The 13,143-nt window shown below is 34.8% G+C and overlaps 1 protein-coding gene across 1 annotated transcript; it reads right to left on the bottom strand.

Moving 5' to 3' along the window:
- Positions 1-260: 260 nt before the first annotated feature.
- Positions 261-10,466, bottom strand: LOC121421063 (ADP-ribosylation factor 2). The gene is made up of 5 exons (XM_041615679.1): positions 10,388-10,466; positions 6,335-6,520; positions 5,169-5,279; positions 4,609-4,733; positions 261-3,066 (listed from the first exon to the last, which is right to left on the bottom strand). Exons 2-5 carry the CDS (start codon positions 6,477-6,479, stop codon positions 2,911-2,913), a joined length of 537 nt encoding a protein of 178 aa, XP_041471613.1. The 5' UTR covers positions 6,480-6,520; positions 10,388-10,466; the 3' UTR covers positions 261-2,910.
- Between the last annotated feature and the right edge of the window lie 2,677 nt (positions 10,467-13,143).

Here is a 13,143-nt window from a genome sequence, read left to right as displayed (position 1 = left end):
TTTGGAGTAATTCATTGAATTTAGCAAAAAACCTGTCAAATATGTGTACTTTTTAACTATGTAAATTCTGTACTAACTGTACTATTTTGTACAAAACGTGTTTTTTATACCTCTTTTAAGTTAAAATTAAATCTAATTACTCTCAACATTGGTGCAGTCCCAAGAAATATGAATTAGGTCACATAAAAAGCTGTGCTATGCATGCAGGCCTACTTTTAAAAATACATATCAGACAAATTAGACATACAGAGATAAAAAGATAAATATAGATATGTACATATATTTTCAATTAAACTTTGTTCATTAAAAAAAAACTACAATGCACAATTGAACAAACAGAAAAAAGCAGAGATAATATGAATCATTACAATGAATCAAGACAAAAGATAGCACTAGATTTGAAATATTAGCAAAAAAAAGATTACAACAATAGCACTTTAAAGTTGCTGCAAAGTTGACTTAAATAATAGTGTTTTTATGTTGACATGGTGAAATGTGTGATCTTGCCAAGTCGACTTATAAAAAGTTATAGTGCGTTACATTGTTTCTCTCTACCACCTACCTCATCATGACAACATACAAGTTTTTTATAAGTCAATCTGGCAAGATAATGTATCTCACCACATTGACATAAAACTTTTTATAAGTCTACTTGGCGGGATACATATCTCACCATGGCGGCATACAACTTTTTATATGTCGACATGGCAAGGTAACATATCTCACCATATCAATATAATGATGAGTCAACATGGCAAAATTTGACTAGATTATACTTGATTACAAACAATTAGTATCAATCTTAACCCGCTGGAGACTAAGCCTGCCTATATGCAGGCTGGAGTCTATGGAAACATGTGTTATAGTCAAATCATCCAATCTCCAACAGGTTAAGGGCTACATGAGATGTCAGAATTCTCACTGGTGTTGGGGCTGTACAATATGAAAATAAAATAAACAAATTTGCATTGTCTTCAAACAATGTCTCCTGTTCATTCATACATGAACGCAGTCCACATGAAAATGATTTAAAAAGATTGGGGATAAAACACTTTTATATACTACATTTAACTTCACATTTCATGAATGACGCTTATAAGAATTTATAAGACCTTTTCGGGAAGTAAATTTTCTGCTACTCACTAGGTAGAGTAACTTTTTTGTATAAATGTAACAAAGGTCAAGTCCATCCCATAAATTTTTTTATTTGAATCAATAAAGGAAAATCAAACAACCACATGTACAGCTGAAAATTTCTTTAAAATCAGATATAAATTAAGAAAGTTATGACATTCTATAAAACTTTCGCCTATTTTTCACTAAACAGTTTCATGCACAACTCTGTGATGTGCATATAGGAGTCAATGATGTCCCTTACTCATTATTTTTGTTTATGGTGTGAATTATACAATATTTCAATTTTTACAAGTTTGACAGTAATGACCAATTTGACTGAACCATTAAACGTTAAAACAATGGCAATTCGACATGTTCAGGGAGGAAAGAAACTTTATTTCACACAGTAATGTGGAAAAAATTGGAAAATTTCATGTAATAAAAAACAAAAGAAATAGTGAGTGGGTGATTTCATCAGTGACCTCATTTGCAAACTCACTAGGAAGTACATACAACTGTTTTGTGAAATTAAGTGAAACTTCAGAATGTCATAACCTTCTTATTTTACATTCGTTTTTTTTTATTTTTTATTCAAGTTAAATTTTTGTTGGCATGGACTTGTCCTTTAGATGAGGTTAAAATTTTCCACATGATATAAATTTTAGGTCAATTTGTAATAAGCCTGATTTAAAAAAGTATAAAAATGACAACAAAAATAGCAATTTATACACCCAACCTGGAAATATGCCTTTATTACATGAAATTTTATCTCCATAAAATAATACACTTTACTGATTTCCCCAACTGCATATTTCCAGTGTTTTCCTGATTTTTTTTTTTGTTGTATTTGCAAGCACGTAGTGCAGGACATTTGACGAAAATTGTAACTGCCATCACTTATATCACAATCATACAAAATATGTCTTGTTAGGTACTATTACATCACTAGGATGGATTAATTTTTAGCATGAAGCTTAATAATTTGATAATAAAAATTTACAATAATCAACAATATACATTTAAAGCACTTTGGAAAGTTATCCATTTTGAATGCCTGAAAAGAAACAGATATATGTAAATCATAAGAAATGTGATTAAGCCAGGTCACATGGTCAAGATATTGATTTCTAACAAATCTGATCTTGATTATGGATGTTCTAGTTTTGGACACTAAGCATCTTCTCAGTCTTGTGCCACTCTTCTTTTTCGCTACCCAAACTGCCTTAAATATAAGTCACTCTAATATCAAATTGGTTTCCACATAAACTGCAGAAAAGTGAATATATGACAGATCATCGACAGTCTCAGAAAATTCTGATAAAAATACATTTTAAATGAAAGCTTCAATAAATGAGCAAATATCGGAGGGTTTTCCTTTAAGTTAAACTAAATCAGCTTTAAGATGTGACTTCTGGAAACATTCTTCATATTCAACTCTTTGCCCGCCATGGACAGAATCACTCCTGTGCCACATTAAATTCAAGGTGCAACCTGAAGAGGGGTTTGCATGGACTATGCCAATTCAGCATAAAATAGCTTTTGATTGGTTTATTGTAAAGAAAAGCTTGGTGTGTACACAATACAATGCCATGCACACATCACTATTGTGTACATGTGTATGAGCAATAGACTTAATGCACCCTGTGTGTATTGTGAATAGAATGTGACTTGAGTTGAACTTGGCAGTCTGCTGTATGTTACCCTAGTCTAACAAAGCGGGCAAAGAGTCATTAGCTATGTCAATTGTACAACTTATTTGACTGAAATCCACCCTATAGGAAGCAAAAGCTCTCATTAATTCTTTAATTCTCTGGACAACCAATCAAGACCTTCATAGAGACCATCTCCAGATGTGGCGCAAGTCGACTGGATGAACCATTTCCGATTATGCAATGACTTCAAGCCCAGGTTTTCTGTGATTTCAGATGCATTGGCTGCGTTTGGCAAATCCTGTACAATGAGAAAGTGGAAATATATATGTTATTATCAATCTGAATTAGTGGTCTGAGTTCACAGAGTAACACAGCATTTGCTCTTACAATCTTTGCTACTCAACTAACATTTCTCAAGATATAAGTTGAGGGTGCAGTTTATGATATGATTTTGGTTCAGAATCATGTGAGGATTATGATTAAGTTAATATAAGTGATGACGCTCAGGGTTGTCTTTGGCTTAACATGTGCATTTTCAGTAGGTGCTATTGTTGTGGGAGCAAACGCCATGGATCCGTTCACTAGAATGATCTATTTTCAGAAGCTTAAATCCAAGAAATATTACCATGCTATGATACTGCAATTTGACAGCTGAACTGAGGAGAGAAAAAAAATCAGGGGGAAATACAGAAGTGACCATGTTTGGGAATGAATGCAATCTAAAAAATGTTACTCTAGTTTACCAGTAGCATATATAGAAATGCAAGTTGTACTAGGATTAATATAACTATGGCCTTCACAGACCAAAGGAGGCCTATACTCTGTACAACCACGCGTTACCTTTGTATGAACAAGTTTCCTTCCTCAGTACTACACCCAGAATATATTGCTGAATACCGGAGCAGACATACATGGCATGTATTTGCAAAAAGAACAACATGCATATTACATTATTGAATGCCCCTATCCACAGAATGGAGACCGCTGAAGATCAGTGACATGCTGAAAATTGGCAAGGGCTTTCGGCAGTCTCCAAGATCACTGAATTTTATGGTCTCTGTGGAATAGCAATGAAAAAATCCTGAAAAATCTACATATAAGACTCAAAATCACATTAGGACCTTGAAGAGGGCTGAGAGATCAATAAGACTATTAAAACCCCCATTCCACAGAGAGCAAGACCTCTGAAGACTGCTGTAAGACCATGAAACTTCCAAAGATCTCCGGTGTCTTTCACGATTCCTGGTGGATCTTTCAGTGGTCTTCATGGTCTCCATGAGTTCCAAAACTTTTTGAAACGGTTCAAACCAGACTTTCAGCGGTCTTACAGGAAATTGATCTTTCAATGAAGGTCCAAAATTTATTGTTCGAAATAGACATGAAATTAAATACTCAGAAAATTTGCTTTGCCCAATTGATCGTGGGCCCGGCAGCCACCGTGCAGCGCCAGATCGACGAGGCTCTATCCCTTTAATTGTTGAACGCCAAACGGGGTAGCAGCAACTCCCATCTTTTAACGTCTTTTGGTCTGACGCGGCCGGGGTTTGAACCCCCGACCTCCCGGTTGTGAGACGGACGCTCTACCAACTGAGCCAACACACCGGTCTTCGAATAACCTCCAAAGTTTTCATTAGTCTTTCCATGATCTTTCGACAGTCTCTCATGATTTTTGTGGAGATCACCGTTAGACTCATGAGATCATTGAAAGACCAGGCAAAGTCCATGGAAAGAATTCTGAAAGATCAAGCAAGATTCATGGTCTCTCAGAGATCTTTCAGCAGTATTTCAGGGATCAATGGAATGGGGTTTTAGCAATTTAGCATTATCATTTTGAACTGACCTGTTTGTTCGCGAATACTAAGAGGACTGCATCTCGTAGTTCATCTTCATTAAGCATTCTATGGAGTTCATCTTTTGCTTCAACCATTCTTTCTCTGTCATTGCTATCTATTACAAATATGAGACCTTAAAAAAATATAGAAGAATTAAGTGTAGTGTGTGCCAACCCACCCAAACTTTCTTTAGTGGTGTATATTAAAGAGCAAATCAGTTATCAAAGTGAACAAATAAAGCTTATGTATTATGTATTGTCTTAAGTACTGGTATATCAAAAATTCTAAGTTAACAACAAAAGTGCCATATTGCAGATTAGCAGTTCTTATTACAATAAACACAGCATTGAACCAGATCCTATTTTCAAGTCAACGACACAAAAATACCCAAAACAGCTCTAGGATTTGACTGTATTGAACAATGACCAGAGAACAAACTGACACTCAAAATCGGAAAACTACAACCTCTCAAATATCTATAAAGTACTTTGATAGGTTTCTAGAAGTATACATGAGCTTTATGGGCTATACAGCAAAATATGCAGAGCAAATCAATTTTATTTTTTACCTTGTGTATTTTGGAAGTAGTGACGCCATAATGGTCTGATCTTATCCTGACCGCCGACATCCCACACTGTAAAGCTGATGTTCTTATACTCCACAGTCTCCACATTGAAACCTAGATGAAACAATATTAAACATTCAAAGTCTATTTCAATCAAAACAAGAGGTCAGTATACAGTACCACTTTAGAAACTTGGACAGAATACACTTATCAGTGCAAGGAGAGAAAGAGACAGAAAGAGAGGAATGGATAGAGACACTAATAGAATGAGACAGACAGACAGGTGAGACAGAAAAGGGTAGCCCCTTCCTATCTAATATCAGATGTAATGTACATGTACCATGTAAACTATTACATATAGTGCACTATAAAATATAATACATGTATTTTGTTTCATGCAAAATATCATAATACAAAGTCTTGGAGACCATATCACAGGCAACATGCATGTTGATTCATATCACAGGCAACATGCATGTTGATTTTCATAGCAAATGATAATCAATGAGTTCACTTATAGTTTGATTTACCTGAATGCCCACATATCCCTCATGCATAAAAACATGCATATAATCCAAAATACATTGTAGACTGGGCTTTTGATGCATAGAAGATAGGGGGCCTTAGTACACTGTGAAATTAAACGTAGTAACTCAAATTCATTTATAAACATTTAGCTTTTCTCTTTACTTGATGATGTTGTTGCTCTTAATCACTGAATGCTGTTTCCAATAGACTGTGGCTTCTAAATCATATTCTAATATATTTTTTGTAATTCAACATGTTGTGATTTTTCAAACGTTTTTTGACCCATTTTTATTTACCAGCTTTTCTTTGATCATGCATCTACTAAACACTAACAAGGGTAATTATACATAATTTTTCATCTCAAAACTCAATATGTAATGGATTTGTCCACATTTTTCAAATAATGGTCCATTGTGCAAGTACAAAGTTAAGCGTAACTGTTAACCTCATAACCATATACCCAGGCATCACAAATATGCACTCAAAATCGGGCAGGCAATTTGATGGAAAATATCATGTTGCAGGGAGAGCTTTTCATCTTAATTCAGATTTAACACAAAAATGTGGGGGGACCTCCTGGCATGACTTAAAGATCAAACCAAACCAAGTCTGATGAAAGCTTTACGATGGGTAGTACTCACCAATAGTTGGAATGGTTGTGACAATTTCACCTAGTTTGAGTTTATATAGAATTGTTGTTTTACCAGCAGCATCCAGGCCAACCATCAATATCCTCATCTCCTTCTTCCCAAATAGGTTTTTGAAAAGACTTTGAAAAGCACCCATGACTGAAGCTTCTGATCAAAAGTATGAGGACAAGCTGCACCCTGCACCAGCAAAAGGGAAATGTAACAAATAAATATACATGTACAGCATACAAGATCTAAACTAAAAGAAAACTGTACATTTAAGTCATACGGCTGAGAGGGAGGGCCCAAAATGAAAACTCCAAACACAGGGTTCAGGTTCTTTGGCACAACTTGAGGACAAAACAAACAACAAGGCATAATGTTGTGTCTTGCCCACTTGTGATAGTAACCAGAAATATTGTGATTTGCGAGGGCATGCAACAGAATGGTATCATAAGTTCATTGTAAAATAACTGGGATGGAATAACATTTGTCATAAGAGTCTTGCGCGTAAACTTTAATGTTGACTTCAAAATGTTCTTTGACCTTACCATGTGACCTCTAAACACAATGACATGCAGGTCTCATCAGTACAGTTCCAACCCAAGTTAATTGGTTCAAAAGTGACTTACGGTTGTGGAATTATGTCATAACAATGACCTTTAACCTTACCATGTTACTTCCGACTGCAGCATCATATGCAGGTCCCCTAAGTCCATCTACCATCCAAGTTTGCTTGAAAAGTGACTTACGGTTGCGGATTCATGTGTTATAAGAGAGTCTTGCACGTAAACTTTAATGTTGACCTGAAAATGACCTTTGACCTTACCATGTGAACTTTAATGTTGACCTGAAAACGATCACTGACCTTATACCATGTTACCTACCTTTGACCTCACCATGTGAACTCCGACTGCAGCATAACATGCAGGTCCGCTAACTACATCTACCATCCAAGTTTGGTTGAAAAGTGACTTACAGTTGTGGAGTTATGTGCCAGAAGAGAGTGTTGCACGTAAACTTTAACGTTGACCTTACCATGTGACCTGCGACTGCAGCATAACATGCAGGTCCCCTTAGTACATGTACATCTACCATCCAATTTTGGTTGTAAAGTGACTTTCGGTTGCCGAGTCATAAGAGAGTCTTGCATGTAAACTTTTAATGTTGACACCAAAATGACCTTTGACCTTACCATGTGACCTCTGACTGCAGCATATTATGCAGGTCCCCTTAAGTACATCTACAATCCAAGTTTGGTTGAAAAGTGACTTACAGTTGCCCCCATCCCCTCCTGCTTAGATTGAGACTGATTGTTAATACATATAGTCAAGAGAGGACCTTTACCTATAATCAACGATATATCAGTAAATCAACTTAATTAATGTGATCAATTATACATTCAGCTTTTTCAATAAATCATTTCATAAATCATAATAATCAATTTCTTTTAAACAACTGACCAATCAACCATCGGTCACCTGACACTTTCACAGTTAAAGGTCAAGTCCACCTCAGAAAAATGTTGATTTGAATCAAAGAGAAAACAAAATCATCGAAATTGAATGTAAAATAAGAAAGTTTCACTTATTTAAAAAAAAAACGTCTATTCACAACTCAGTGACATGCAAATGAGAGAGTCATTGATGTCCATCACAAACTATTTCTTTTGTTTTCTATTGTTTGAATCATATAGCATTTCATCTTTTACCAATTAGGCATTAAGGACCAACTTAATTGAACCATAAAATGTTACAACAATGGTAATACCACATGTTCAGGGAGGAATAAAAATTTGTTGCATAGGAAAATGAGAAGAAAATTTGAATATTTCATATAATAAAATACAAAAGAAATAGTGATGTCATCAGTTCCCTTATTTGCATACCGACCAGAATAACTGATTTGTGAAATTAAGCATAACTTAAATATGTCATGTAACTTTCTTATTTTACATCCGATTTTGATGAAATTCTCAGAGTTATGCTTGTTGGATTTTTCTCTTTTTCTTCAAATGGCGGGTGCACGTTCGTGTTCCAGAGCCGTCTATGTACAAGGAGAAATTTTAAAAAAATAATGTTTAAAAACTCCTCGAAGCAGACAGTTGCCAGCTCATAGTCAAACAAGCTTTTATTTTTTTTATTTTCAATTTTACTTTGGCGAATTCGACCTACACCTACCTAGGCCCTAATTTAAGCATGCGATTAAGTTATGTACCGTATTAGTGGCCCAGTTGTTGTCACTCACACATTGTACGAGGTTAGTATGTACTAACCTCGTACAATAGACCGTGTTTGACCCTGGATTTCGAAGTAGTCGGCAAACATCGCTTCATTGCTGAAGTAATATTTGCCGAAGCTCCTTCTCGCTACGCACCGGGGCTCTTGCCGGTAAGTAGCAAGAGTTTGTTGAATGTAAAAGAATAATAAAATAATAATCCGATAAAAAAAGCACATTTTGCTTACCTCGGCCTCGAAAGTGACTTCGCTTGTCTCTTCCACGGAAATACAAGGAAGCCCGTTGGTGGCGCTAATAATTTCACAACCTTGATTCAGCTCCTCGGTAATTTTATAACTGTATCTAAATTCTTTGAATGCGCAATCCTCATGATTAATTTACTAATTATGGGCACCAATTAATGAAATGCCTTCAAAAAACATAATTAATGAGTATTATTGGTGATGATAACACTCATTTGCATTAATTTAAAAAGATGACTGATAAAAAAAATGAAAATAATATACGTGCCTGGAAAGAAACCAGCAGTACAAGCTTTGACGAACGTCAATAATACGTATACGGTATACCAAAGTCTATACAATGAAAACATTGGACACTTCACGGACTTTGCGTAATGCCTTGCGTCGATATGCGTGTAAAATAGTGTAGGTGCCTATTCTTTCCCTTGTCGTGTCTTTGATATGAATATAAATCGCGCGCCCTCTTCAGGAGAAAATTGATATCAACGCTGACTGATTTCTATCTCCGTAAAATCTTCACTAAAGATCAAGAAAATATACATATTTTTAGAAAGAAACTTCAAGGAGAAGTCACGGAAGGATCTAAATGATTCGGTAAGTGTCATAGCAGGATGTGGAATATGTATTTAAACATAATCTTTTATGTGGGCAAAAGCCCACTGTATTTTCGAAGTGTAGTGGTGTGTCGCGTGCGTATGACTGATAATCCTTCACTCGCGAGACGATATGAACCCATGGGTGAGTTGTTGTGTGTCCGGACAGGTTGTGTGTACAGACGATCAATTTTAGAAAGTCATTTGGAAAAATTTACAAGTATCATCAATTTTTAGTACAAAATGTTACGAAATATTATAGAGAACAAAATGGAAATGATTACAGCTAGTAAATTCATATTTTTAGTGTAATCCAAAGACAAAAAAGAAGGCTTCAAAATTATAATGTCCGGACACCCGACCCCCAAACCATCAACCATGCCAACCTACTAATACTAGTTAGTAATACTATCATGACTATTATTTTCATATGACCTAATCTAATGATAATCCCCACATCATTACCTTTCCATTGATATACAATAAGACCATATAGATCTAGATCTAATTCTCCTTTATGGCTAATTTATCTAATTCTCCTTAGTAATACTATCATGACTATTATTTTCATATGACCTAATCTAATGATAATCCCCACATCATTACCTTTCCATTGATATACAATAAGACCATATAGATCTAGATCTAATTCTCCTTTATGGCTAATTTATCTAATTCTCCTTTATAATTTATGTGCGGCAAGTGTGGACACCCCACCAGTGCCGAGCTGAGCGACAGCGAAGCCGGCTCGGGCGCAGCCGGGCGAAACGATGGTGAGTCACCGGTCGCTGTGAAAACTGAAATGAGCACTCATCATGGAGATGACAAGTAGGCGTAGCCGTCAATAAAAGTAACCACTAAATATCTTTCTCTTGCAAAGTTTTCTCTTTTTTTCAATTTGCAGTGGAGTGAATATGGAACTCTCCCCAAATATGACCAGGCAATATAAGTAAGAAATGTTGCTAAAGTTACAGAAAGACAAAAATACATACCACTACCAGTCCCGGAAACGTAACGTTCAAGATTATCTTTTACCTTCACGAAGTAAAGCGTAGAGGGCGTCAACCGCCAACATATGTGCATGCCGTGGCCGAGTGGTCAAGGCGCCTTCTTCAATAAGTTTAATATCCATGCAATATTTTCAGAGATTTTTAACTTGAATTTAATTTTAAAAAGTCTCCTTCTTTGTAGTCTCATTTGCGAGTTGGTATATTTTTTGTTTTTAAAATATTTAATCCAAGGAAAAATGTCATCAACTTCACAACAATATTCGTTGATAGACATCTGTCATACTATCATCAATATTATAACACAGCAAAACCCACACCAGGCAGGCTGAGTAGTAGTAGTAGTAGTAGTAGTAGTAGTAGTAGTAGTAGTAGTAGTAGTAGTAGTAGTAGTAGTAGTAGTAGTAGTAGTATTAGTAGTATTAGTAGTAGTAGTAGTAGTAGTAGTAGTAGTAGTAGTAGTAGTAGTAGTAGTAGTAGTAGTAGTAGTAGTAGTAGTAGTAGTAGTAGTAGTAGTAGTAGTAGTAGTAGTAGTAGTAGTAGTAGTAGTAGAAGTAGTAGTAGTAGTAGTTAGTAGTAGTAGTAGTAGTAGTAGTAGTAGTAGTAGTAGTAGTAGTAGTAGTAGTAGTAGTAGTAGTAGTAGTAGTAGTAGTAGTAGTAGTAGTAGTAGTAGTAGTAGTAGTAGTAGTAGTAGTCTTATCATCGTTATCATCATCAGAATAATTGTCACTGTCATCAATATATTTTCTATCATCATCATCATTATTATCAAATCATTGATAATCATTGTTGAATTATCAGCTGTTGCTGCTGGGAGGGGGGGGGGGGACAATGTGGTCACTGGTGGGATATCTTGAGATAAATACGTCTGCAATCTCAGTATAATGTAAACATTATTGTCTTTTTTTTTTCTCCCAGGCAGAGGCTCAACATGTGAAGGAATGTTTCTTGGGTAAATGATACCAAATGTGCCTGTATAGAATTTACACATTCTTGCATGAGAATTTACCATTTACATGTATTTAACATAACATGGAACAAAATTTTACTTGTGTGATTTACTTAGTGATTTTTACCCAACTCTTTAGCAGAGAATTCTGAATATTGATGAAAAATCAGATGAATGTTAAGAGCTTAATGAAATATAGATTTAGCCTCAGCTAGATCTCTCCTCTTGTTTATTCTCTCTAAATTCCATGATGGGAAGTTGATTGTGGTTTAGGCCAATCCAAAATTAGATTTAAAAAAAGATTGACTTCTATTAGATTGAGATTTTCAATCTTATTTTGGAATGGTTCCTCTTGAGTAATCTCATTATATCTCACACTTCAATTTTTATATTTTAGAAACTAAAATATCAAACTTTGAACATGTTAACAAAGCAATGGTATAGATTTCCATCTTGTTATTTTATTATCCCTACTTAATTGGAGGACATCATAGATCCCCATATTGCAATGAGGCTACAAATATAGCTTTCAATCTAACCAGAAACTTTAGTTGGAGATATTTGATAGGAATTAAGTTTAGCCTGATAATAAGATGGCTCTGACACACAAAAAAAGAAAATTAAAGAAAAAAATATACATCAAGGTTTGATGAAAAAAAGAGATTAATGAAATTTGCAATTTTTTTTTGTGACATCACAATAGAGCAGATCCTATAAATGTCTTGTGATATAAACTTCCATAATGCCACATTTTCACAAATTTGAAAGTGATTTTATTTTGTGTGGTAGATATACCATCAGCCACATCATGCCATATCCCCTTCTTCAAGAAAATTATCTTCATACATCATGTGACATTTAAAAAAAATCTAATTTATGGAATTTGTATGACATAATAAATGGGGGCTGTTCACATAATTGTGACATCACAAATAAGCAATGTTAATGATTCATAAATCTCTCATTCATGGAATTCATCAAACCTTCACCAATATATTTTGCTATTTAATCTGTATAAAAACCAAATTATCAGGATGGACTTCCTTTTTAAGATAAGCATGATTCAGTCAGCTCTCATTGTCATTGAATTCAAGTGTAAAATTATACACCCTTACTAGAACATACATGTAGGTACAATAGAATCTGATATTTATTAGTTGCCAAATTCTCAAGATGGACTTCCCTTTTAAGAGAAGCATGATTCAGTCAGCTCTCATTGTCATTAAATTCAAAAATAAATAATACACCCTTACTAGAACATACATGTAGGTACAATAGAATCTGATATTTATTAGTTGCCAGTTTATATTCAAAGAAGTAACCCTTGTAACTTTAAGAAGAAAACATTTTCAAGATATGTATTTTTATACAGAAAACAGTGCCCAGTCACCCAGGTTCACATCCCTGGAAGAAAAATTCATGAAGAAAATAAACACTTCCAACAAGAATGAATACAGCCCTTAATTACATAAGACAAAAAGATACATAATCTGCTGAGAATATTTCAAAGACCCTGATCATGAAATTCGAAAACCTAGAATTTTTAATGTTCAAGTGTACAAGTAAAAAAATATATATATTTGAAAATAAATGTTTTCAACAGAAGGAGAAAATGAAAAGAGAAGTGTGAGTTTAGCTTTAGAAGTGAATTAATTGGACACAAATTGGCAAAAGAAGCACAGTTAAGTCTACAAATAATCACTTCTTTCTTCTGAATGTATATGTTCACACAACATTTGCTTCTGCAACGTTTGTCCCGGTCTTAAAGAGGAATGAAACCTTCATCATAAGT

Source organism: Lytechinus variegatus, chromosome 1 (genome assembly GCF_018143015.1).
Source record: "Lytechinus variegatus isolate NC3 chromosome 1, Lvar_3.0, whole genome shotgun sequence".
Taxonomy (NCBI): Eukaryota; Metazoa; Echinodermata; class Echinoidea; order Temnopleuroida; family Toxopneustidae; genus Lytechinus; species Lytechinus variegatus.
This window is presented reverse-complemented; position numbering and strand designations above follow the sequence as displayed.

Excerpts from the sequence above, each read along its gene's own strand:
- LOC121421063 (XM_041615679.1), bottom strand. The coding sequence starts at position 6,479 with ATGGGTGCTTTTCAAAGTCTTTTCAAAAACCTATTTGGGAAGAAGGAG. Across the intron at positions 5,280-6,334 it reads CACAACCATTCCAACTATTG|GTTTCAATGTGGAGACTGTG; the intron begins GTGAGTACTACC and ends TGTTTCATCTAG. Across the intron at positions 3,067-4,608 it reads TAGTATTCGCGAACAAACAG|GATTTGCCAAACGCAGCCAA; the intron begins GTCAGTTCAAAA and ends CTCATTGTACAG.